At 45.7% G+C, this 23,702-nt stretch overlaps 1 protein-coding gene across 3 annotated transcripts; it reads left to right on the top strand.

Moving 5' to 3' along the window:
• Positions 1 to 18,876: 18,876 nt before the first annotated feature.
• Positions 18,877 to 21,693, top strand: LOC125516705 (ATP-citrate synthase beta chain protein 1). 3 transcript variants are annotated; one of them, XM_048682044.2, is made up of 5 exons: positions 18,877 to 19,443; positions 19,558 to 19,659; positions 19,798 to 19,919; positions 20,007 to 20,136; positions 21,395 to 21,693. In XM_048682044.2, exons 2-5 carry the CDS (start codon positions 19,564 to 19,566, stop codon positions 21,425 to 21,427), a joined length of 381 nt encoding a protein of 126 aa, XP_048538001.2. In that variant the 5' UTR covers positions 18,877 to 19,443; positions 19,558 to 19,563; the 3' UTR covers positions 21,428 to 21,693. The 3 variants fall into 3 exon arrangements, 2 of the variants coding, with proteins under 2 accessions (XP_048538001.2, XP_048538002.1); XM_048682045.2 differs by having other exon boundaries at positions 20,007 to 20,092; XR_015602699.1 differs by having other exon boundaries at positions 19,558 to 19,712; positions 20,007 to 21,693.
• Positions 21,694 to 23,702: the final 2,009 nt, after the last annotated feature.

Raw genomic sequence — 23,702 nt, forward strand, 5'->3', positions numbered from 1 at the left:
CTAAAGGCTGTGAGAGAAAAGAAAAGGAGAAGGAGAAAAATATAAGACAGATAGTGTATAAAAAATGGACAGAGGAAGGAGACGAACACAGAGTCCGGCGTTAGGCGTAGAATCTTTGGAGTCGGGCTGCGTTCCATGGGTTCGGCTCGAGTCGATTATCCGATGCATCCCGCAGACGGTACGCTCCACCAGTCAGGACTTGGTCAATGATGAAGGGACCTTCCCATTTGGGCTTGAGTTTGTCCTTTTTCTTATCCGGCAGACGTAGAACTAACTCGCCAACATTGTAAGTTTTGGCCCGTACTTCTCTGCTTTGGTATCTTCGAGCCTGCTGTTGATAGAATGCGGAACGGGCTTTTGCCACGTCACGCTCCTCCTCCAAGGCGTCCAAACTATCCTGCCGATCGAGTTCGGCTTCTCTTTCTTCGTACATGCGCACTCGAGGTGACTCATGAATAATGTCGCAGGGCAGAACCGCCTCTGCGCAGTATACCATAAAGAATGGTGTGTATCCGGTAGTGCGATTCGGCGTGGTCCGCAGCCCCTAGAGTACGGAGTCGAGCTCCTCTACCCAATGCGTGTTAGATTCCTTGAGGGACCGCACTAATCTGGGTTTGATGCCGCTCATGATAAGACCATTTTCTCGCTCGACCTGACCGTTAGTTTGTGGGTGATAGACTGAAGCATAATCAAGCTTGATGCCCATGTTTTTGCACCAGAGTTTTACCTCGTCGGCCGTAAAGTTCGTGCCGTTATCAGTGATGATGCTGTGGGGGACGCCGTAACGATGTACGACCCCAGATATGAAGTCTATCACCGGTCCGGATTCGGTCGTCTTAACAGGCTTGGCTTCTATCCATTTGGTGAACTTATCCACCATGACCAGTAAGTATTTTTGCTTGTGGGTTCCTCCTTTAAGGGGTCCAACCATGTCAAGCCCCCAGACCGTGAAGGGCCAGGTGATGGGGATAGTTTGGAGGGCGGTGGGTGGCATATGGCTTTGGTTAGCAAAAAGCTGGCAACCAACGCATCGTTGGACTAAGTCCTGAGCGTCTGCCCGGGCCGTCGGCCAATAGAAGCCTGTATGGAAGGCCTTGCTTACAAGGGCCCCGAGCTGCCGCGTGGTGACCGCCGAGTCCGGCATGAATTTCAGCCAGAAGATTCCGCCCTTCCTCTTCGAAGATGCACCTTTGAAGGACTCCGGTGGTGCTTTTCTTATAAAGCTCTCCCTCATGGACTTTGTAGGCTTTAGATCGCCGCATTATGCAGCGTGCCTCGTTTTGGTCCGCGGGAAGTTCCTGCTTAGTTAGGTAGGCTAGGAATGGTTCTGTCCACGGGGCGATGACTGCCATTATTACGTGGGTTGAAGATGTTATTTCGTTGGCAGAGCCTCCAATTATGTCAGAATGTTCGGTGTCGGGCAGTGCGGTTGGGTCCGGGCTGTTATTTCCGGGTTCCCTTCCCATACTATGGATGGATTGAACAGCCTCTCCAAGAAGATGTTGGGAGGGACGGCATCGCATTTTGCGCCGATGCGTGCCAGGACGTCTGCTGCCTGATTGTTTTCCCGGGCAATATGGTGAAATTCGAGCCCCTCGAACCGAGCTGACATTTTAGGATGGCGTTGCGATAAGCTGCCATTTTCGGATCCTAGGCATCAAAGTCTCCATTTATTTGGGATATCGTGAGGTTCGAATCCCCGCGCACCTCTAGGCGTTGAATGCCCATGGATACTGCCATCCGGAGACCATGTAGGAAGGCCTCATATTCGGCTGCGTTGTTGGAGTCCGTATACATTATCTGGAGTATGTATTGAACTGTATCTCCTGTTGGGGACGTCAAAATGATGCCAGCCCCTAGACCAGCCAACATTTTGGAGCCATCGAAGTGCATGATCCATTTGGAATATGTGTGGTACTCTTTAGGGAGTTCGGCTTCCGTCCATTCGGCGACGAAGTCGGCCAAAACTTGCGACTTAATAGCTCGCCGTGGCTTGTAAGTTATGTCGAACGGGAGGAGCTCAATGGCCCATTTGGAAATCCGGCCCGTCCCGTCGCGGTTGTTTATAATATCGTTAAGTGGTACTTCCGAGGCTACCGTTATCGAACACTCTTGAAAGTAGTGTCGCAGCTTCCGGGATGCCATAAATACCGCGTACGCTATCTTTTGATAATGCGGGTACCGTGACTTGCATGGAGTAAGGACAGTGGACACATAGTAAACCGGCTTTTGAAGGGGGAATTTGTGTCCATCCGTTTCTCGTTCGACGACGAGCACTGCGCTTACAACTTGATGAGTTGCCGCAATGTATAATAGCATTGGTTCGCCAATGTTTGGCGCGGCCAGGACTGGGTTTGTTGCCAATATGGCTTTTATTTCGTCGAGTCCGGCCATGGCGGCATCCGTCCACTCGAAGTGTTCGGTGCGCCGGAGGAGGCGATAAAGGGGTAATGCCTTTTCTCCCAAGCGGGAGATAAAGCGGCTTAGAGCCGCCACGCATCTGGTCAATTTTTGTATTTGTTTGAGGTCCTTTGGGATGTCCAATTGTGACAGAGCTCGGATCTTGGCTGGATTTGGTTCAATTCCTCTATCGGATACAATGAAGCCCAAGAGCTTTCCGGCTGGTATGCTGAAAACGCATTTTTCCGGGTTGAGCTTGATGTCGTATGTTCGGAGGTTATCAAATGTGAGCCTCAAGTCGTCTACTAGAGATTCGACATGCTTGGTTTTAACGACCACATCATCTACGTATGCCTCCACTGTTTTGCCGATCTAGTTTGCCAGACATGTCTGAATCATGCGCTGATATGTTGCGCCGGCGTTTTTGAGCCCGAAGGGCATTGTGTTGAAGCAGAATGGGCCGTACGGTGTGATGAATGCTATTGCGGCTTGGTCTGGCTCTGCCATCTTAACTTGATGGTAGCCGGAGTATGCGTCAAGGAAACACAATGAATCATGTCCTGCGGTAGCGTCGATGATTTGATCGATGCGGGGGAGGGGGAAGGGATCCTTTGGGCAGGCCTTGTTAAGGTCCTTAAAATCGACGCACAAGCGCCAGGATTTGTCCTTATTGGGTACCATCACCAGGTTTGCTAGCCAGTCCGGATGTTTTATGTCTCTGATGAATCCGGCCTCCAATAGTTTGGCTAGTTCCTCTCCCATGGCTTGTCTCTTAGGTTCGGAGAAACACCGAAGAGCCTGCTTGACTGGCTTGAATCCTTTTAGGATATTTAGGCTGTGCTCGGCCAGCCTGCGTGGGATTCCTGGCATGTCTGAAGGGTGCCAGGAAAAAATGTCCCAGTTCTCGCGTAGGAACTCTCGTAGTGCGGCGTCGACATCAGGGTTTAATTGTGCCCCGATGGAAGCTGTTTTTGTAGGGTCTATTGGATGGACTTGGAATTTGACTATTTCGTCCGCCGGTTTAAAGGAGGTGGACTTGGATCTTTTATCGAGTATCACGTCGTCCCTGTTCACCGTGGAGCGCAGTGCAGTCAGTTCCTCGGCCGCTAGGGCTTCGGGTAGTGCCTCGAGGGCTAGTGCGGCTGTCTTATTTTCGGCGCGGAGTGCTATGTCCGGATCACTAGCAAGAGTGATGATTCCGTTGGGCCCAGGCATTTTGAGCTTCATGTACCCGTAATGGGGTATGGCTTGGAAGATTGTAAACGCCTCCCGCCCTAATAGAGCGTGGTATCCGCTACTGAACGGGGCCACTTGGAACGTGACCTCTTCGGACCTGTAATTATCCGGCGTGCCGAACACCACATCTAGTGTGATTTTTCCTGTACAGTGCGCTTCCTGACTGGGGATTATTCCTCTAAAGGTTGTTGTCGGTGTCAAAACCGGCGGATCTCGGGTAGGGGGTCCCGAACTATGCGTCTAGGATCGATGGTAATAGGAGGCAGGGGACACGATGTTTTACCCAGGTTCGGGCCCTCTTGATGGAGGTAAAACCCTACGTCCTGCTTGATTAATATTGATGATATGGTTAGTACAAGAGTTGATCTACCACGAGATCGTAGAGGCTAAACCCTAGAAGCTACCCTATGGTATGATTGTATGTCTATGATCTATCGACTAGCCTGGCCTCGGTTTATATAATGCGCCAGAGGCATAGGATAACAAGAGTCCTAGCCGAATACGCCGGTGGGGTGGAGTCCTTGTCTTGATCGCCAAGTCTTGTGGAATCTTCCTTGTATGCGGCAGCTGTCCGAACTGGCCCATGAGTATGCGGCCATGGGGGTCCTCGGCCCAATCCAACTGATCGGGAGACGATGTGATGAGTACCCCCTAGTCCAGGACACCGTTAGTAGCCCCCTGAACCGGTCTTCAAGTTAGGGACGCTCCTTGATTCTTCCGAACTGTTCTTCATCTTCGGTTGACGGTCTTGAAAACTGGTTCAACAAATCTTCTCATCTTCGATCTTGAGGATTGCCGAAATGCATTCGGCGAGTTTACATGTCGGGTATCCGAGGATCCCCTTTAAGTTTCCGGCCTTTATCAATGCCTTGTTATTTTTATGCCACACCTCGGGTTTGAAGTTGTTCCCGGGAGGCAGTGTCCTCTTGCATCCGAGCTCTAACGCCGGACTGCATTTGAGGTATCTTTTGCGGCCGAGCACCAATGCCGGACCGCTTCCGAGCTCCAACGCCGGAATGTATCCGAGCTCCAACGCTGGACTATGTCCAAGCTCCAACGCCGGACTGTATCCGAGCTCCAACGCCAGACTATATCCGAGCTCCAACGCCGGACAGTGTCCCAGCTCCAACGTCGGACTATATCCGAGGTGTCATATCACCTTGGTTCAAAAAAGTTGAAGGAGTTTAGCCGAGCTTAATGCCGGAAATGCCCTCTATGGAGCCAGCCACTAGCGCCCGAGCTTTATGCCGGACTGCTTCTGAGGTGGTGCACCACCCCGACTGTGGGCCAACTTTTTGTCAATATTTTTTATTATTGCAATTTATTCTCTGCCGAGATATATGGCCAGTAGCCCTCAAGGTGTGTATTGGTCTAAAACCCGAGATGCACCTGAAGGATGATGTAAGACCGCTGATCCCAGTAGCCGCTGAGACTCAGGTTGATTTGCAAAATCGGCCTGAGGATCAAGTCCTAGCTCGGCAGAATACTTCGGGACACAAAAAGCGGCGTGCTCAGTTCCTCGATACTCAGGTTGGGTGCGGCCGACCAACCTGAGGATCAAAATCTCGCCGGAAATTGTATTGCACTTAAAATTTTCTGCATTGAACAGGCAATGCAGTAGCCCCCGAGACACTGGTCGGGTGGCAACACCAGATCAGGGATCGATGTGCCCCTGTAATATTTGTAAATAATAAGCTCGAAGCCCAGTAGCCCTCGAGCCTTAATGCGGGCACGGGTGGCCGAATTAAGGATCGATATCCGTAGTAAAATCACAAATTATATGCAATGACTCTATGTATCCAAGTACTTTACGTCATTTAATGCTCGGATCCGCATTGTACAAAACTTTGTTGACCGACCATCGGCTTCCACCTCCTCGGCCAATAGCCGAGGAGTGTTTGTCTTACTTTATAAAGCCTTTATGAGGACAAAGATTTACGACAAACAAGGCAATCTGGCCATACGGTTTTATAAACAAAGGTACGCGGAGAGATATGTTATATTACTGTTTAACATAAGAAATGTCTTCCAAAGAAAATAGTCCCGCTATCGGTCTCTTTCTTTGGGTTGTCATGCTAAGCATGATCATGAAACCTCAGCTCTAACGTAAGAGCAAAATATTGAGGATTTTAGTTTGGGAGGCCAGTTACTAGCCCCCGGTAGTGTTCGGCGGCAGTTGAGGTTAAGCCGTAAGCACTTCGGCCATTGTTATGAATGGCCCGTCATTTAACATAGTCATCGGATCGCTGACCAGTTTACGCTTATTGTGAAAGTCAGTTTTCGGCTTTCTCCACTGAGGTGCTTAACCATGTGAGCTGGAAGCACAATCGCAGTGGTTCTCCCTTTGCACGCCTAGCCGAACAAAACGGAACGTAGGAAGCAAGTGCAGGAGCCGGGCAACCTAACTATTGACCGAAGACACAATTCGAAACTGATGCATATATAGCAATATCTGAGAATGTTTTTGCCGAATCCCTAAAGGTGTCCGGCGTTGCACTGCGAGACTAATACTGGAAAAGCACAAATAGTTTAAAAGTGCCAAAAAGCTTGGAAAACCAAGAAACGTCAGTAAAAACATGACATCCGAACAATATCAAGTGTCTGGTGCCAATCCGAAAGTTGGTCGTAGAAAAAGGAAGTGCTTCTGTCGTGCTTTAACATGATACATCCTATCTCAAGACTTCGAGCGGGTCAGCCTACGGCTTCAACCTCCTATCCCGAGGGCGGAGTACTTCTCATCAGGCCAGTTTAGCAAACTAAACTCTAGCTGCTTTGAGAGAGAAATTAGACTCCCCGGCTAGTGACCGCACACTCGTGTCGAAAAAATGAGTGATAAATAATAATAATAAAACTTTGCAACGACTAAGAAGAAGAACACTTATTATAAAATGGCTCAAATAAACTTAAGAGCCCCCAAGTGACTTGGGTAGAAGAATGATTGCATGTACCGAAGTACTTATATCATATCTATGTTCAACCGAACTTTAAACGCGTCTTAACCGACCGTTAGCTTCTCCCTCTTCGGTCAAGGACCGAAAAGTGTTATGTACTCCATCGGTCGAGAATATCGACGGTGTTTCCAATAACCAGGCAATCAGGCCATAAGGCTGTAACAGACAAAGCGCGCTCAGGGAACTTATGCTATATTACCGTGAAGTGTAAGAAGCATCTTCAAAGAAAATAGTACCCCCACCGATACCTTTCTTCGGTGCTCATTGTTATTATGAGACTTGTGCAATAGATTTTTTGTACTTATGAGTTCCGTTGTGTGCCGACCATCATTGAAAACTATAAGAGCGCTAGCTTTCGGCTTCACCCAGTCTGAGGTTAGAGCTCGGAGGACCCGGTCGTGACAATCGCAGAGGTGCTCCCTTTACTCCCTAGCCGAACAATCGGGAATGTAGGGGTAAGCACAGGAGCCAGGCAACCCAGCTTGCAAATCGCTTAAGTCAATATGGTGCATATTGTGGCGTAATACACGAACAAGGAACGAAGCCGTACAAGTATAATCATATGCAAGAGGAAAAGCTTCATAAAGGAAGCCCCCAAATGAATTGGGTCCTTGAATTTGTGTGTCACAAACAAAGTTTTGACAAGGAGATTTTTTACAAGCAACTTTTTTCAAAAAAAGTATAATGCTTGGTCGAACCGAACACAAGTAAAAAATTTAAAACTTGGAGCATGAAGGCAACTTAGCTGGTTAATGTGTTCGGTATTGACGACGTGGTCTGAGCTTGATGCGGGACAAGGTTCCAACCCCCAATCCGGTCCCGAGGTGGCGGAGCAAAGAGCTCGGCACGCCGAAGTGGTGACATAGCACGGCCAATGCAGGCCGGCAGAGTGATACCGAAGTCCCCGGCATGGGGTAATGAAGTGTTGACGAAGCCCCCCGTCCAGCTGAGGTGACGTGGTATGTCAGTACGCCGAGTTAACGATACTGCCCAACCCGGATCATTTTCCTGTGCACAAGAAATAGTGCAAACCGGAGATAATAGTAATGATAATAATAAAAAAATGTTGCATAATAAATAATTTATGCAAAGTGAGTAATAAAAGAAATATGGCCTGGCGCCGAAGTCAATGTCGATGCAGGGCGTCGGCGTGACACAGTGAAGGCGTGACAAAGCCTGAATTTGCAGGGCGGTCCGGGCTCCGGATGCGGCGTTCGCCGAACAATGTACGGAAACTGACCGAACCACCACGCGACCGTTTTTAATGTGGCCGCCATTTGATAGACCTGTGTACAGATGATGGAACAAACCAGAGTAATAATTCATTAAGAAAAATAAACCCAACAAGAAAAAATATTAGGATTAATAGCACCTCGTTTATTTGTTGTAGCATTCCGAAGAAAAGCGACTCCCAAAATCGGGAATCGATCCGCACACCCATTGCCTGATGGGCGATAAAGCGATGGCCCGGTGATGCTGGCAAAGGTTGGCTTGCCGAGGCGAAGCCCTCGGTCCAGCTAACATGACGAAGTTGGTCGACTGGTGACGCCGAAGTCAACAGAGTATGTTGATGAAGAAATAGCCAAGCCCTCGGTCTAGCCGAGGTGACGGAGCCTCGATGTCAGCCGATGAGTCGAAGTAGGTCGGCGTGATGGACACCAGTTTGAAGAAGCAATAGTGCGGCCCTGCCGATGCAGGTCGTGACGTGGTCGATGCCGGCTTGATGAAGCGACCGTGCGGCGATGCCGGTATGCCCGCTCCGTGTAATCCGTGGGGCGACGATGTTGGTGATGATTTATCCTTCGCGATGCCGAACTCTTGTTCGGCTTGCCGAGATGATGATCGAATGAATTGAGCTCGGCTCAATAAAGCGGCGACATGTATAGCGCAGGTCGGGAGCCGTGGAGCAATACCGCCGGACTGGTTTGACACCAGCGTGATGGTGAAGATTACCTCGAAGGAGGCTTAAAATTTTATGGGTACATGTTTAAAAACAACGCACAATACCATAGAAGAAAATTCCTTAAAAAAGGTTGTCCAATATCACGTTCATAAAGAAACATGAATTCAGGTCGGATCCGTATTCACGCAGAAAACAGATACGAAAATTGGTCCACTCATCGGACGTTTCCCGGAGTTTGAACCGTTGGATCGAGCTGAAATTTGGAGGGGTGGTAAATATGGGATTTCCGCAGTAGATGAACGGTTGGATCTTCCAAAGGACCTCCGAGATGGGCTCTGGAGACCACGCCCTACACTCATCCAGATTCCCGTCCAGATTTGACAGGGCTCCGGTATATCGTACATTTTCGAAGATTCCTCCATCGGAACTCGACGAAATTTTTCCAGGGTTGTTGTAGACTCAATTCCGCACATTTCTACCAAAGGGGTCGTCAAAGCGATGCTCTAAGAGGTGGTGGCAGCGGATACAAGTTTGCTGTTCGGAAAAACAGCACGGTCGCCCGAGGGCAATGTTGACGTTGAGCCCCCGAGCTCCATGGATGATTCCTCCGTGATCTTGATAGAGATCGGAGTTGATCTTGATGAAGGCCCTCGTCCGAACATGATGATCGGAGATGGAGCATGGTCCTCGGTCGAGCCAAGGTGACCAGTCGAGCCGGCGACGAAGATGTCGGCATCGCAGTTGACCTACAGACGAGCCATGGATCCTTTTGCCGATCACACAGCGGAACTCTCAATGAAAGCACCAATGTCGGTGTCAAAACCGGCGAATCTCGGGTAGGGGGTCCCGAACTATGCGTCTAGGATCGATGGTAACAGGAGGCAGGGGACACGATGTTTTAACCAGGTTCGGGCCCTCTTGATGGAGGTAAAACCCTACGTCCTGCTTGATTAATATTGATGATATGGTTAGTACAAGAGTTGATCTACCACGAGATCGTAGAGGCTAAACCCTAGAAGCTAGCCTATGGTATGATTGTATGTTTATGATCTATCGACTAGCCTGGCCTCGGTTTATATAATGCACCACAGGCCTAGGATAACAAGAGTCCTAGCCGAATACGCCGGTGGGGTGGAGTCCTTATCTTGATCGCCAAGTCTTGTGGAATCTTCCTTGTATGCGGCAGCTGTCTGAACTGGCCCATGAGTATGCGGCCATGGGGGTCCTCGGCCCAATCCAACTGATCGGGGGACGATGTGATGAATACCCCCTAGTCCAGGACACCGTCAGTTGTGCTGCTTCGCTCGATACGGTTCCAGTCTATTTCCATTTTTCGAAGAGTTTCCTCATAAATGAGGTTCAATCCGCTGCCACCGTCCATGAATACCTTGGTGATTCGAAAGCCGTCCACTATTGGACTGAGGACCAATGTGGCTCGTGCTTGGGCTGTTCGGAATTTAGGTTCGTCACTGGTATTAAAAGTAATAGCCGTGTCACTCCATGGGTTTATTGTTGCCACGTGGTAGACCTCGGCAAGGCTGCGGAGTGTTCGTCGTCGCATATTATTTGATGCGGAAGTCTCGAAGACCGTTAATACCGTACTGGTATCCCTGGGCTGGTGCTCTGTGGCTTCTGGGGTTAGAAGATGTTCGCCACTTTTGGCCACCTACCGGAGTATCCAACATGCTCTAAGGCTATGAGTTGGTGTGGCGCCCTCTGCACTATGAATTTTACAGGATCCGTTGAGCCATCCCTCCAGTACAGTTCCATGCCCTGTAGAGGGTTTTTGCTTTTTGGTGTTTAACCCGGGTGTCTGGCGATAATGCACCCTTTTATTTCGGACTGGGTTTGTATTCAGGGCCGGATTATCCCAAAATTTTATTTCGGTTTTCCAGGCGCTTTCCATCGCACAGTACTTTCGTACTATGGACGCCAAGTCGGCAAAGCATGTAATTTCGCGGCGACTTATGGCGTTGAGGATTCCCTTGTCCGTGCAATTATTGCAGAAGAATGAAATTGCGTCTTCCTCGCGGCAGTCCTTTATCCTGTTCATGATCAGGAGGAATCTGGCCCAGTAATGGTGTACTGTTTCTTCGGGCTCTTGCCTAATTTGGGATAGCTTGCTTATGTTTGGGTGGGTGGGTGGAATTGAATCCGAATCCTCACCCAATCTGAGACTCAGGGGCCAAGGAGTTTCCGAACTCGGAAGTTTGGATTCTTGGATGTTTTCCAATGAATCTGGCCCGCTGCCTGACTCTAGGTTCAGGTCTTGAGTGACGTCCTCCCCTCCACGGGTATCCGGCTTGGAGGGATCGGGAATCCGGAAATAGCTAGTCCTTAAGATAGATGAAGGGTTGCCGCATTGTTCCTCCACCACTGCAATGTGATGGGTGACCTGGGGAGAGTTGATCTCTCTCAGATCGGGTTTAGGCCCAATATGATCATAGTCTGAAGCGACTCCCAGGGCGGCAATGCGATCCAAGAGCTCGTTTAGGGAAGAGAGCTCCATTGGATCTAACTGCTCAGCGAGTTCCGAGTTGACGTGAAGATTGCTTTCGATGACCCGAGAAGTCATCATCGGCGCAGCGGCCGAACAGGCGGTCATAAGAAAACCACCTAGCCGGAGAGTTTGGCCGACAGCCAAAGCTCCCTTAGCAACAGTGTCATCTTTAAAGACGGGATGAGGCATCCTTCCTGATGGCGACGGCACAGCGGAACTCTCAATGAAAGCACCAATGTCGGTGTCAAAACCGGCGGATCTCGGGTAGGGGGTCCCGAACTGTGCGTCTAGGCCGGATGGTAACAGGAGGCAGGGGACACAATGTTTTACTCAAGTTCGGGCCCTCTTGATGAAGGTAAAACCCTACGTCCTGCTTGATTAATATTGATTATATGGGTAGTACAAGAGTAGATCTACCACGAGATTAGAGAGGCTAAACCCTAGAAGCTAGCCTATGGTATGATTGCATGTTGTCCTACGGACTAAAACCCTCCGGTTTATATAGACATCGGAGAGGGCTAGGGTTACACAGAGTCGGTTACAATAGGAGGAGATCTACATATCCATATTGCCAAGCTTGCCTTCCACGCCAAGGTAAGTCCCATCCGGACACGGGACGAAGTCTTCAATCTTGTATCTTCATAGTCCAACAGTCCGGCCAAAGAATATAATCCGGCTATCCGGAGACCCCCTAATCCGGGACTCCCTTAATATGTTTCTCGATTATGGAGGTGACAAAAAGGTTCGTCGTAAAGGGTTACGTCGATGCAATTTTTGACACTGATCCAGATGACTCTAAATCTCAATCTGGATACATATTGAAAGTGGGAGCAATTAGCTAGAGTAGCTCCATGCAGAGCATTGTTGACATAGAAATTTGCAAAATACTTACGGATCTGAATGTGGCAGACCTGTTGACTAAACTTCTCTCACAAGCAAAACATGATCACACCTTAGTACTCTTTGGGTGTTAATCACATAGCGATGTGAACTAGATTATTGACTCTAGTAAACCCTTTGGGTGTTGGTCACATGTCGATGTCAACTATGGGTGTTAATCACATGGTGATGTGAACTATTGGTATTAAATCACATGGCGATGTGAACTAGATTATTGACTCTAGTGCAAGTGGGAGACTGAAGGAAATATGCCCTAGAGGCAACAATAAAGTTATTATTTATTTCCTTGTATCATGATAAATGTTTATTATTCATGCTAGAATTGTATTAACCGGAAACATAATACATGTGTGAATACATAGACAAACAGAGTGTCACTAGTATGCCTCTATTTGACTAGCTCGTTGATCAAAGATGGTTATGTTTCCTAACCATAGACATGAGTTGTTATTTGGTTAACGGGATCACATCATTAGGAGAATGATGTGATTGACTTGACCCATTCCATTAGCTTAGCACTTGATCGTTTAATTTGTTGCTATTGCTTTCTTCATGACTTATACATGTTCCTATGACTATGAGATTATGCAACTCCCGTTTACCGGAGGAACACTTTGTGTGCTACCAAACGTCACAATGTAACTGGGTGATTATAAAGGTACTCTACAGGTGTCTCTGAAGGTATTTGTTGGGTTGGCGTATTTCGAGATTAGGATTTATCACTCCGATTGTCGGAGAGGTATCTCTGGGCCCTCTCGCTAATGCACATCACTCAAGCCTTGCAACTAATAAGTTAGTTGCGCAACTAATAAGTTAGTTGCAGGATGATGTATTACGGAACGAGTAAAGAGATTTGCCGGTAACGAGATTGAACTAGGTATTGAGATACCGACGATCGAATCTCGGGCAAGTAACATACCGATGACAAAGGGAAGAACGTATATTGTTATGCGGTCTGACCGATAAAGATCTTCGTAGAATATGTAGGAGCCAATATGAGCATCCAGGTTCCGCTATTGGTTATTGACCGGAGACGTGTCTCGGTCATGTCTACATAGTTCTCGAACCCGTAGGGTCCGCACGCTTAAAGTTTGGTGACGATCGTAATTAGGGTTTTTGTGTTTTGATGTACCAAAGGTTGTTCGGTGTCCCGGATGTGATCATGGACATGACGAGGAGTCTCGAAATGGTCGAGACATGAAGATTGATATATTGGAAGCCTATATTTGGATATCGAAAATGTTCCGGATGAAATCGGGATTTTACCGGAGTACCGGGGGGTTACCGGAACCACCCCCCCCCCCCCGGGGGGGGGTTATTGGGCCTACATGGGCCCTAAGGGAGAAGAGGAGGGCCGGCCAGGGCAGGCCGCGCGCCCCCTCCCTCCCTAGTCCGAATAGGACAAGGAAGGGGGGGGTGACGCCCCCCTTTCCTCTTTCTCCCTTCCCCTTCATTTTCCAACAAGGTAAGAGGGGGGAGTCCTACTCCCGGTGGGAGTAGGACTCCTCCAGGCGCACCCCTTGGGCCGGCCGCACCTCCCCCTCTCCCTCCTTTATATACGGGGGCAAGGGGCACCCCATGACACACAAGTTGATCTTCGTGATCGTTCCTTAGCCGTGTGCGGTGCCCCCTTCCATCATATTTCACTTCGGTCATATCGTAGCAGTGCTTAGGCGAAGCCCTGCGTCGGTAGAACATCATCACTGTCATCAGCCGTCGTGCTGACGAAACTCTCCCTCAACACTTTGCTGGATCGGATCTCGAGCGACGTCACCGAGTTGAATGTGTGCAGAACTCGGAGGTGCCGTACGTTCGGTACTTGGATCGGTCGGATCGGGAAGACGTACAACTACTTCCTCTATGTTGTGTCAACGCTTCCGTTGCCGGTCTACGAGGGTACGTAGACAACACTATCCCCTCTCGTTGTTATGCATCACCATGATCTTGCGTGCGCGTAGAATTTTTTTTGAAATTATTACGTTCCCCAACATTCACTGCCTGGGGAGTCTGGTGCCTGCAAGTGACCCTGCTCCCCTCTTGCGCCCTCGACTGCCCATGTTCAGCGTTGACGATTGGCTTCTCCCCCGTTGCCGCCTCCCCGTTGTATAAGTGAGCAATGTAATCATTCAATCGACCTTAACATTTAGAAATTTATGGTACATTCTAATTGGCACAAAAATCTATATTTTGTCATTTCAAACAGACTGTACAAATTCTAGATGACACCTGCACTTTTGTTGCGGAAGTGTTTTGCAGTATATTTCAATGAAATTTGGTTGTATGAAACATTTATTTTTGGAGCAATAATATGAGAACTGAAAATGAAAAATGTATGATTTATTATGTTTAACTATAGTAGTGCTGTTATTCATCATCCAGAGTGCAGAATAAGTTATTCTTCACCCGAGGTAATCTCACGATCGCTTCATAAACAAATTACGTTTGGAATACAAATAGTTACATTCATATTGATTCATTACATAAAATTTGGTATAAGAAAACAAAAAATAGGTTATAAGACCAAAAATATCGCATTTTTATGTATGTTTTTACGTTTGTAACTTTACATAGCATAAAATATTTTTTTACGGCGTGTATATATTTTCTTACGTTCTCTTTTACGTATGAAATAGGACAAAATTTACGAAACCTAAAAATACGGTGCATTGACGTCAAAATAGAGAGGGGATGAAGAATAATTATTCCTCACCCAGGGTGACGAATAGCGCTACCCTTAATTATAGTTATTTTTTATTAAATACATATACACATTAGAATGGATATTTTCATGCAGGTTTGCATGTTGAGACGGCTTATTTTTCTATACATGATTGAATGTTGACGTACCTTTTCTCACGCATGTTGCATGTTGAGAAAATATGCTAGTGGGGAGTAGCAATCTAGATATACACAATTATGCCGAGAAAGTAGACTTTACTATTTTCACCTCTCTTTTTAGTAATATTCTGACAAGAGGGTAGGATTTTTTTTCTTTTTTTACCTTCGACATTGTCAATTTGTAAAAATGTCTCTTAATTAATAAACATGGAAAATCAATCAGCAAGAAGATATGTTTAAAAAGAAAAAACGATAAAATTACACAAGAGTTATATAGGAATCAGAATAACCTCCTAGACTTCATATTCATCATTTTCTAAAGAAAGGGTAAGGATCTCTTTCCTATAACGGAAAAAGTAAGCTCAGCTAATTTGACTCGACACAACCTAACAGTACCTCCATTACCAATAATTTGTGCCTACCGATACAGTACTCCTAAAAAAACTGACTATATAAAGATCTAGTGTCAATAAAAAAGCTAATGTCATCGAAGAGTCAATCTCCTTTACGTTTCCCAACACCTCAAGGTGAGAAAATCCCTTCATCTAGGCAGACACCCACACAATCTCAATTTGAAGAAATAGTATAGTACCATTGTAGTTTTTATGGTAAAAAGGAATGGTCATCTTTGTCAATTGATAACCGAGTGATACAAAACAATCATGTTCTTAAAGTGATCGGTTCGCCAGATTCACGACCTTCCCCTATTGGTTGGCTGTCCGTGAAACACATAGGCTCCTATCGCATTTATCAATCGAAAATGGTCTCATCCTAGAAACACTTTCTATATGATAATATGAGAGTGGAAAGTGAAAACGTTTGATTTTTCGTTTGATCAAGATCAGGTACTTATTCATAAATAATATGAAATGAATCGACATGTTAAGTATCTCATCAACTTTAGTAGTTAACATACACATTTTCAAGTTGCATTTCGTGCTCTTTTCATTCGTTTTCATCGCCGACTAAATCAATCAATTTGACAAGACCATGCATCAATTAGTGCCCTCTTCCGCTAGGGAAATGCACTCATGAATTGATGATTATCCATTGATGCTTTTTCACGTTCCACTGGGCGTTTCAAAGGAGGTGCCTTGCAAATCAATTATCAAAAGGGTCATTAGGGCCATCCACATCGTGTGGTTGATTTTATCAATGCCAACCCAAAGAAGCCCGCTTTGAATCATCTTAACGCTGAGCTGAAGGGAACCCCTAACAGATTAGACCTGCCCGATTGCTGGTGCGGATGGTTAAGCGTGAACTTCTTGAAAACTGGTCGCTAAGGAGAATTAGTTCCCTCCTAGCGACTCTTCTTCTCGCCGAGGAGCTCAGGTCCATCTTGTGTTCACAATACATCTTATTTAGCAGGACATCTCGAGTCTTTGGAAAAAGGCAAAGTATGTACTTATTAACCATGTATGACAGTTATATTAACTTATAGAGTGGACAACAAGCCCACTCCATATCTCTATCTTCTGGATGTCGATTGCCTCATTCTTGTTTGAAAAGTAAAGGCATTTGACCATTGTGTTTTTCCATCTACCGTAATATATCTAGGCCTGCATGGTTTTCACTTTATAACCCAAGGCCCTCTTCGTTTCCCCGTGGGTATTCAATTCTCTTCAAGCTCGGGATTAGCGAAACATGGATCTGATGCCCATTCCTTTTCCACTTTGCAAGGCAAAGAAAACTTTACAAATTGATAAGCAAAAGCACGAGCTGGATAAACATAGGCAAAATCGAATAAAATGACTGCACCTTTCTGTGGTAGGCAACGAATCTCATAGAATGTGGGGATCTTTTACAGATTTGAATTCTTGCTTAAATGCTTCGATAACATACTTAGAATCAGGTATCTTCGAGACTGGGCACTCCCTCAACAGATATTGTGTTTACTTCGCTGATTTCGCGCCAATTGCCCAAGGGAGCAGCTTATTGTAGGCCACAATGTACATGCCCGCCACATCTCGGATAATTGTTCCAATTGCACCAATTCCAACAGACAAAAAATGGCATCCATGTTAACTTTAACCGTTCGTAATACGGGAAATTCCACGGTGAAGGATGCTTGTTGAAGTCATGATATCACTACTCCAACCTATGCTACACCAAATTTGAATCCTGACTACTTAGTGCATCGTGTGCTCTATGCGAATGTCTTTATTAAATAGAGTATTTATTAAGTACATATGCACAACAAGAATGAAACTTTCATGCTGCATGTTGAGGTGGATCTTTTCTTAGGGCCAATTCCAGTTGTGCCCCTAACTCGAACCCACTACTCAATTTTGTCTCTAACTTTTAGGTATGCTCAGTTTTGCCCCTCCGCCATTAGTGTCACTTATAGAAATGCCCTTTTACGTCATTACCGTCCGGTCAAAGGATTTTGACCATCCAGAAAAAAATAGCAAAAAATTAAAAAAACTGAAATTTTGTGGGATTGAAGATAGTCATGTCTGCAAGGCGCGTGCATATTTTTGTGTTGGTTGGACACTCCGGGAGCTCATAGCAAAGGAAAACAAAAATAATTTATGCCTATGAACAGTAAATTCAAAAAAATAGCAACAAAATTCAAAAAAAGTTGATTTTTTTGGCTTCAAAGAGGCTTGAGTGCACAAGGTGCTTGCAAGTTTTGGTGATCAAATGGCGTACGAGGCGCTCTAGAGAAAAAAACAAAATTGTGCATTTTTTCAAAGTTTTTTTGAGCTAAATTTTGGTTTTTTTTTCTCCACGAGCTCCTACGATGTCCAAACATAAAAAAATGTGCACACATCTTGTGCACCTGAGTATCTTCAGTCCCACGAAATTTCATATATCTTTTTATTTTTTCTCTATTTTTTAGTTTACTGTTCACATACATACAAAATTTATGTTTTCCTTTGCCACGAGCTCCCATGGTGTCCGAACGGCATGAAAATTTGTACACACCTTGCAGACATGAGTATCTTCGATCCCACAAAGTTTCAACTTTTATTTATTTATTTTGCTATTTTTCCAGGACGGCCAAAGCCCTTTGACTGGACGGTAACGACACAGAAGGTCATTTCTATAAGTGAAACTAACGGCGGAGGGGCAAAACTGAGCATACCTAAAAATTAGGGGCAAAACTGAGTTGTGGGTTCGAGTTGAGGGCATAGATGTAAATGTCCCCTTTTCTTATGCATGTTGCATGTTGAGAAAATACTTATATTAGTGGAGACTAGCTATTTTAGATAAGAAAAATAGGCTCTTATTATTATTCACCTCTGTTTTTTTAGTAATATCTTGACGAGAGAGTAAGTTTTTTTCCGCCTTCGACATTGTCAATTTGCAAAACACTCTATTAATTAACAAACATGGAAGCTTAAATTAAGAAAGAAGATTTGTTTACAAAGAAACAACAAGCAAAATATATAAAAGTTATATAGAAATCAAAATAGTCTTCATTTTATTTCTTCTTTTTTTGTGGGTGTCTTCATTTTATTTCTTGAAAAAAATTGTCCTTTATAAAAGTTCAGGTGATGGTGAAAGCATAAAAGATGGGAGTGGACCAGAAATCAGCAAATCCATCTATATAATGTAATAAGAAAATTTAAAAAGCAACCCACAATGTGTCGTGTGGTCATATCCGAGATGCCTATGAAGTTGATTCAATATATCAATATCAAGGTTTGAAATTGCTGACCAGGCCTGTCGCCTGGTGTCACCTTTCTAGCCGAAAAAGGTTATAAACATACTCCACCAAGCTTAGGCAAGCGATGTGGTACTAATTAACGTAGAAGAAGCAGAAGCGGGACACGAGGATTGTGCACCGCAGTGAATCGGGCTGTATCTCGGCCCAGCATGCTCCATCGACTAATCTCTACTACTATTAAAAGAGCAAACATAAACTCCTCTAAAGTCACACAACAAATTGTACACGGGATAACCAGAACCTTTGGATCAAACCAACATAAACGCATCTGACTATCCGTATTAGATTAATAGTCTGCCACCGAAATCAACATCTCAGATCGAATGTTCTGCCAAGCAGACGCCCTGGTCTGCCAATCGTCCGCGCTCGCATCCCTCTAATCCGCACGGCCCTCCCTGATTTGCGGAACGCAGTTAGTGCGTGACACGATATCCTTAACAACCGAAGTTTTCCTTTTTTCTCTCGATCTCTTTCTCCAGAAAAAAAAAACTGCCCCCTCCCCTCAGTCGCTCCCGCACACCTCTCCCCACGGCCACATCGCCCGTCGTCGCCACCGCTCGTCGCCGCCGCCTCCCCACGCGACGGAGGCATCTCTCCCTTATTTCCCAAGTTCGCGGCAGATAATGGCGGAAATGACGACCACCAACTCTCTCTTCTCCCTCGCCCCGCTCCGCCTCACCCATCGCCGTCTCATCTCCCGCACCCCCGGCACAGCCTCACGCTTCCGGAATCCGGACGCTCGCCTCGAAGGAGGCAGTCGCCTCAACTGTCCCCGGGCCCGGTAGGGGCGCGGGGAGCGGGCTACTCTCAGTGCTCGACCGGGCGCTCACCAACAAGGAGCGGCGCTGCCACGAGCGTGCCCAGGTGCGGCGCAAGGGCATGGAGGCAGAGAGGTCCGCCGTAGAGGGGATCCAGGTGCCGGAGAGGAGGAAGAAGGTGGTGAATAGCACACATCAGCAGTCGTCCTCCCACGACCCACGCCAGACACGCCCATGTTCTATTGCTGCTGATCCCGCATTACGGTGCACATAAACTGTTTGAGGTAATGCCAACTGGGTTGCTTTTTGATTAATTAGTTCAGTTACATGGACATGTTAAGATACTTTAGTTTGATTGAGTCCTGGAAATTTAGTTTGACCTCATTTGTTGGCTTTAGGTTAAAATGACAGTTGTTCTTGGGGAGCTTGGAGGAAGTGATGAGTATTCACTACTCGAATCCTTGAAACAAGGAAAGGTCGAGAAACCTATTGTTGCTCGGGTTAGTGGGACGTGTGCACGTCTGTTGAAATTTGAGTCCAATTTTGCCATGCTGTGAGTTGTAAAAAAAATTTCCTCAAGTTCTGGTGAGCTGAACAAGTATGCGCAGATGTGGTTTATTTATTTTTTGGTATAACAGGGTGCGATGAGTGGTGGTGAGTTGGAATCTGCACAAGCTAAGAATCAGGCACTAAGGGATGTTGGGGCTGTTGTTCCTACTTCATTTGAAGCTCTTAAAAGGATTAAGGATTTCAGAAGCTGGTACATCACGGCTGATGTCTTTTGCAAGTTTTTTTTGGGGAATGTGTTAGTGGGAATCAAAGCTTGGGGTTGATATATTTTTTGCAGGTTGAGGAAGGAAATATTCCGCCTGTCCCCGAGGTTACACCTCCCCCCATTCCTGAAGATCTTAAAACTGCCATTGAAGTGGGAAGGTCTGAGCTCTTACAATTTATCTCCACTATCTCTGATGATAGAGGTTAGATTGGTGGCAACATGTTATCCTACATATATTCTTGATAGTTGTCTTCTGGTTAGTATGAACCTATATTCATTACCAAGATGCTAAGACATGGGTTCAAGGAACCCCAATAAAGCGTTTGATTACAACATCGGGAGCCTCTTTTCAGTATAATTAGATGGTGTGAATATTTGTTCAACTCAGGAGAGAGACACACTCTAGGAAAGGGTTGCTTGCGTAGGCTTGCATCTTGCTTTCTGCATCTCGGTATTTTTTTCATATAAATTGTAACGGTGGGCACCTCGATACTTGTTCCTTTGGCGTTGACCGTGTTGGGAAGTTGAGCTCAGAAACTGCCGTGAAAGCACTTGATGCTTGAACCCACCAGTAGCATCATGGAGCTAACATTCTTAGATTTTAGTCTGATTTGATTATTTGTCATCTAGATCCATTCAATGGTGACAATGTATGAGATAGTGATGGAAATTCCAAGTACATAAATTTTGAGTGCGGGTATCACATGCTACATTTACTTGTTTAGCGACAAATCTAAATGGCTTTGTTTACTGATTATTAGTGTTAGGAAGCTCGACATGCTTCAGGAAATTTTAAGACGAAAAAGGCCCCCTTGGCTACTACATCGAGATATCTTGATAAAATTTAAGATGTTCACCTGCTATTATGAATTACTAAGTTATGATCGGTTCGGTTTATAGTGGATTTTTTGTGCTAATAGCTCTTTTTACATAAATGTCTTTGGTGGTATTGTACTTACTTTGCTGCTTCTGGGTTTGTGAGAGAAAAGAAGGTGTAGACATTGATAAATGATAATGGTAGTGGAGTGTCTTCTTTACCATAAAAATATACATGGCATGTTCTACAAACTACGTATGTCTTATTCTTTTTTCTGTACAAGCACTTAAGTACCCTATATATTTTTACATTAGCCTAAATTTATCAGCGTTGCATACTGAAAATTTACACACATGTGTTATGCCTTCATGTATATCTGTATTTTTTTAGAATTTTCTGAAATGTAAAAATATGAATTGTGATGAAATTTGAAATTTTAATTTGGAGGCCTCCATGGAGGCCGAGCTCCAAAGGCAATTTTCGGGTAATAATGTTAATAAAGAAGATATAAAAGTAGTTCCCTTTTCATTATATTCCACATGATTCGACTGGTGAAAGGGGGAAGATATACTTGATTTTTAAACTTGCAATTTGTTCTATACTTCATTGTTTCTAACTAATACTTTTGGTTTCTGCACTCCAGAATTTTAGGTGCTTTGGAATCCATGGGCGGTAAGAATTCTTATCTGTAGTAGGTCCTCCCTGATGTATGTAGCTCTCCCCTGGGATACTACATTCAGTACACCTGCCCTGCAGTCGGTATCGAGAAATTCTGCTCCATTGCTTTTCTACTACATTGAGGACTATGATCATTTGTTTCAAAGAGAGGTTTACTGTTGAGATTTTTATTTGCTTTGTAGCTTCATATGTTCATACTTCCACCAGATAATATGAACAAATAGCGTTGCAAGAGCCCCCTGCTATAAATTGAGTTAACTTTTAGCTTTGCAGTCAGTCAACCAAATTTTGGTGCTTGGTTGATAGCCCCTATCTATTTATCAGTGACAATTTTCAGCATCTTTTGAAGGAATAATTCTGGTTCTGATAAAGAACCATGTTATACTTGTTTGTTTTCTGTATAAGCATCAAATCTTTCAAATGGATGTTGTGATTAGAATAATGACAACATTAGTGTTCATCACTATTCATCTTGGACTTGAATATATCTATGTTATTGGAACATTTGTATCAATCAAAAAAAATGTTGAAAAATATTTCTAATATTTTAGTGCGTGTGATGTATTTGAGATAGTACTGCTTCAATATTGTGCGCACAATTGTTCGTTATTGCAGTGGTTATTAATATTTATATTTGTTGAGACGTGCGTTGCACGTGCAAACTTACTAGTGGTACCAAAAGTCTGGTGATGTGCGTCGAGCGCCAGGCCGTCCGCAACGATGCCGCGGGACCCTCTGGTCTATCGGTTACAACGGCCTAGACGCGCACATACTGGAGTGGAACCAGTCCATCGACCTGATCCCCCCCTCGTGCTATAAATTCATCACCTCCTCCGCCACTCATAGCAACTCCAATCGCACCAATCCATTTGGTCCGCTTGCGTCCGTCTTTATCCGCCTGGTCAAAAATCAGTGTCCAACGCCGTTACTCATTTCTATTTTACGTCTGTTTTATGTTCGTTCGAATACATTTTCGTTTTAAATTTAGATCACATTTAGATCGGAGGCGGACATAAACCAAATGTTTGTGTCCGACCTGGCCCATCTGTCACCCTCTCTCCTCCTTTTCTCCCCTGTCCCACCACGACCACCCACCCATCCAGCGGGACCATGAGGCAACCCTGGGGCGCCGAGGAAGAGCCAGCACACGGCGCGGCTCGGCGGCCTCCAGCGGAGCGGCGGTGCTCCTCCGGCGCCGGGGAAGAGCAAGCACACGGCGTGGCTCCGGCAGCCTCCAAGGGCGGCGTGATGGCGCGTCCTCTAGCCGCGTCATGCTTGATGCGCCATGTCCGGCCCGGCCTTCCCCGCAGCCCTGAGCTCACGCGACCTCGTCTACACTGTTCGTTTGGATCATCGCGTTGGAGTTGCCCTCACTCCTCTCGTCCACACTGCTCCAGCTCGAAATGGCAACGCAGATGGGCTGCTCGGCGGTGGCGGCATGCCTCCTCCTCCTCTTGGTCGCGGCGGGTACCTCGATGGCCAGGGCGACGTACGTTAGGTACAAGGATCTGAAGTAGCTGATCCAGGCGCGCATGGCGGATCTGCGCAGCTGGGTGATGCTCGAGGAGAAGATCAGCCAGATGATGCAGATCGAGCGCGCCAATGCCTCCTCCGCCATCATAAAAAACTTCAAGAATAGTTTTTAAACTATATGAACATTTTTTAATTGCATGCAAATTTGTTTTGAAATTACATTAAAAAATTAGCATATTTTTCAGAAATATATTATTTTTAATGAATAGAGAGAAGTAAATTTGAAAAAATAAAAAATGTGTGTATATCATACTTTTGTGAAACACGTTATGTTTTTTTATGAAAGGAGCGAGCGAGCGAAAACTTTGGCCCACCCATTTATGGTGAGTTCTAGGCAAGCTTACATGCACCTCCCATCATGTCATGTCATGCAACACGCGTGATATAGATGGGGAGCTCCTAACTGGCGAATTCTAAACCGGTTAGGAGAACGGGCGCTCATGCACCTCCCATCAGACTAGCCATAATGGAGAGTAACATACATTAGTAACATACACGTATTCCTAGACTATATTACTATCTTCATAGTGGGTAGTAACATAAGTGTGGTAACATGCATAGCTTCATTTATTAGGTTATAGACTCATATTGCATTGGGACATGTGATGTTACAGTAACTAGCTAAGTTACTACTACTACCTCTCTCCTCATTAACTCACTGCCACATAAGCAAATTTGCTGAGTTGGACTCGATGTTACTGCTGAAATTACTCCCACTGTGGCTAGTCTCATGTGCCAGC

This window comes from Triticum urartu, chromosome 5A (genome assembly GCF_056163025.1).
Source record: "Triticum urartu cultivar PI428250 chromosome 5A, HENAU_Tu73, whole genome shotgun sequence".
Taxonomy (NCBI): domain Eukaryota; kingdom Viridiplantae; phylum Streptophyta; class Magnoliopsida; order Poales; family Poaceae; genus Triticum; species Triticum urartu.

What these genes read in the sequence shown, in the direction of transcription:
- LOC125516705 (XM_048682044.2), top strand. Translation starts at nt 19,564, where the DNA reads ATGACAGTTGTTCTTGGGGAGCTTGGAGGAAGTGATGAGTATTCACTA. An exon ending in AGAAACCTATTGTTGCTCGG is followed by an intron (nt 19,660 to 19,797) that starts GTTAGTGGGACG and finishes TTGGTATAACAG; the next exon opens with GGTGCGATGAGTGGTGGTGA. An exon ending in CACTATCTCTGATGATAGAG is followed by an intron (nt 20,137 to 21,394) that starts GTTAGATTGGTG and finishes TCTGCACTCCAG; the next exon opens with AATTTTAGGTGCTTTGGAAT.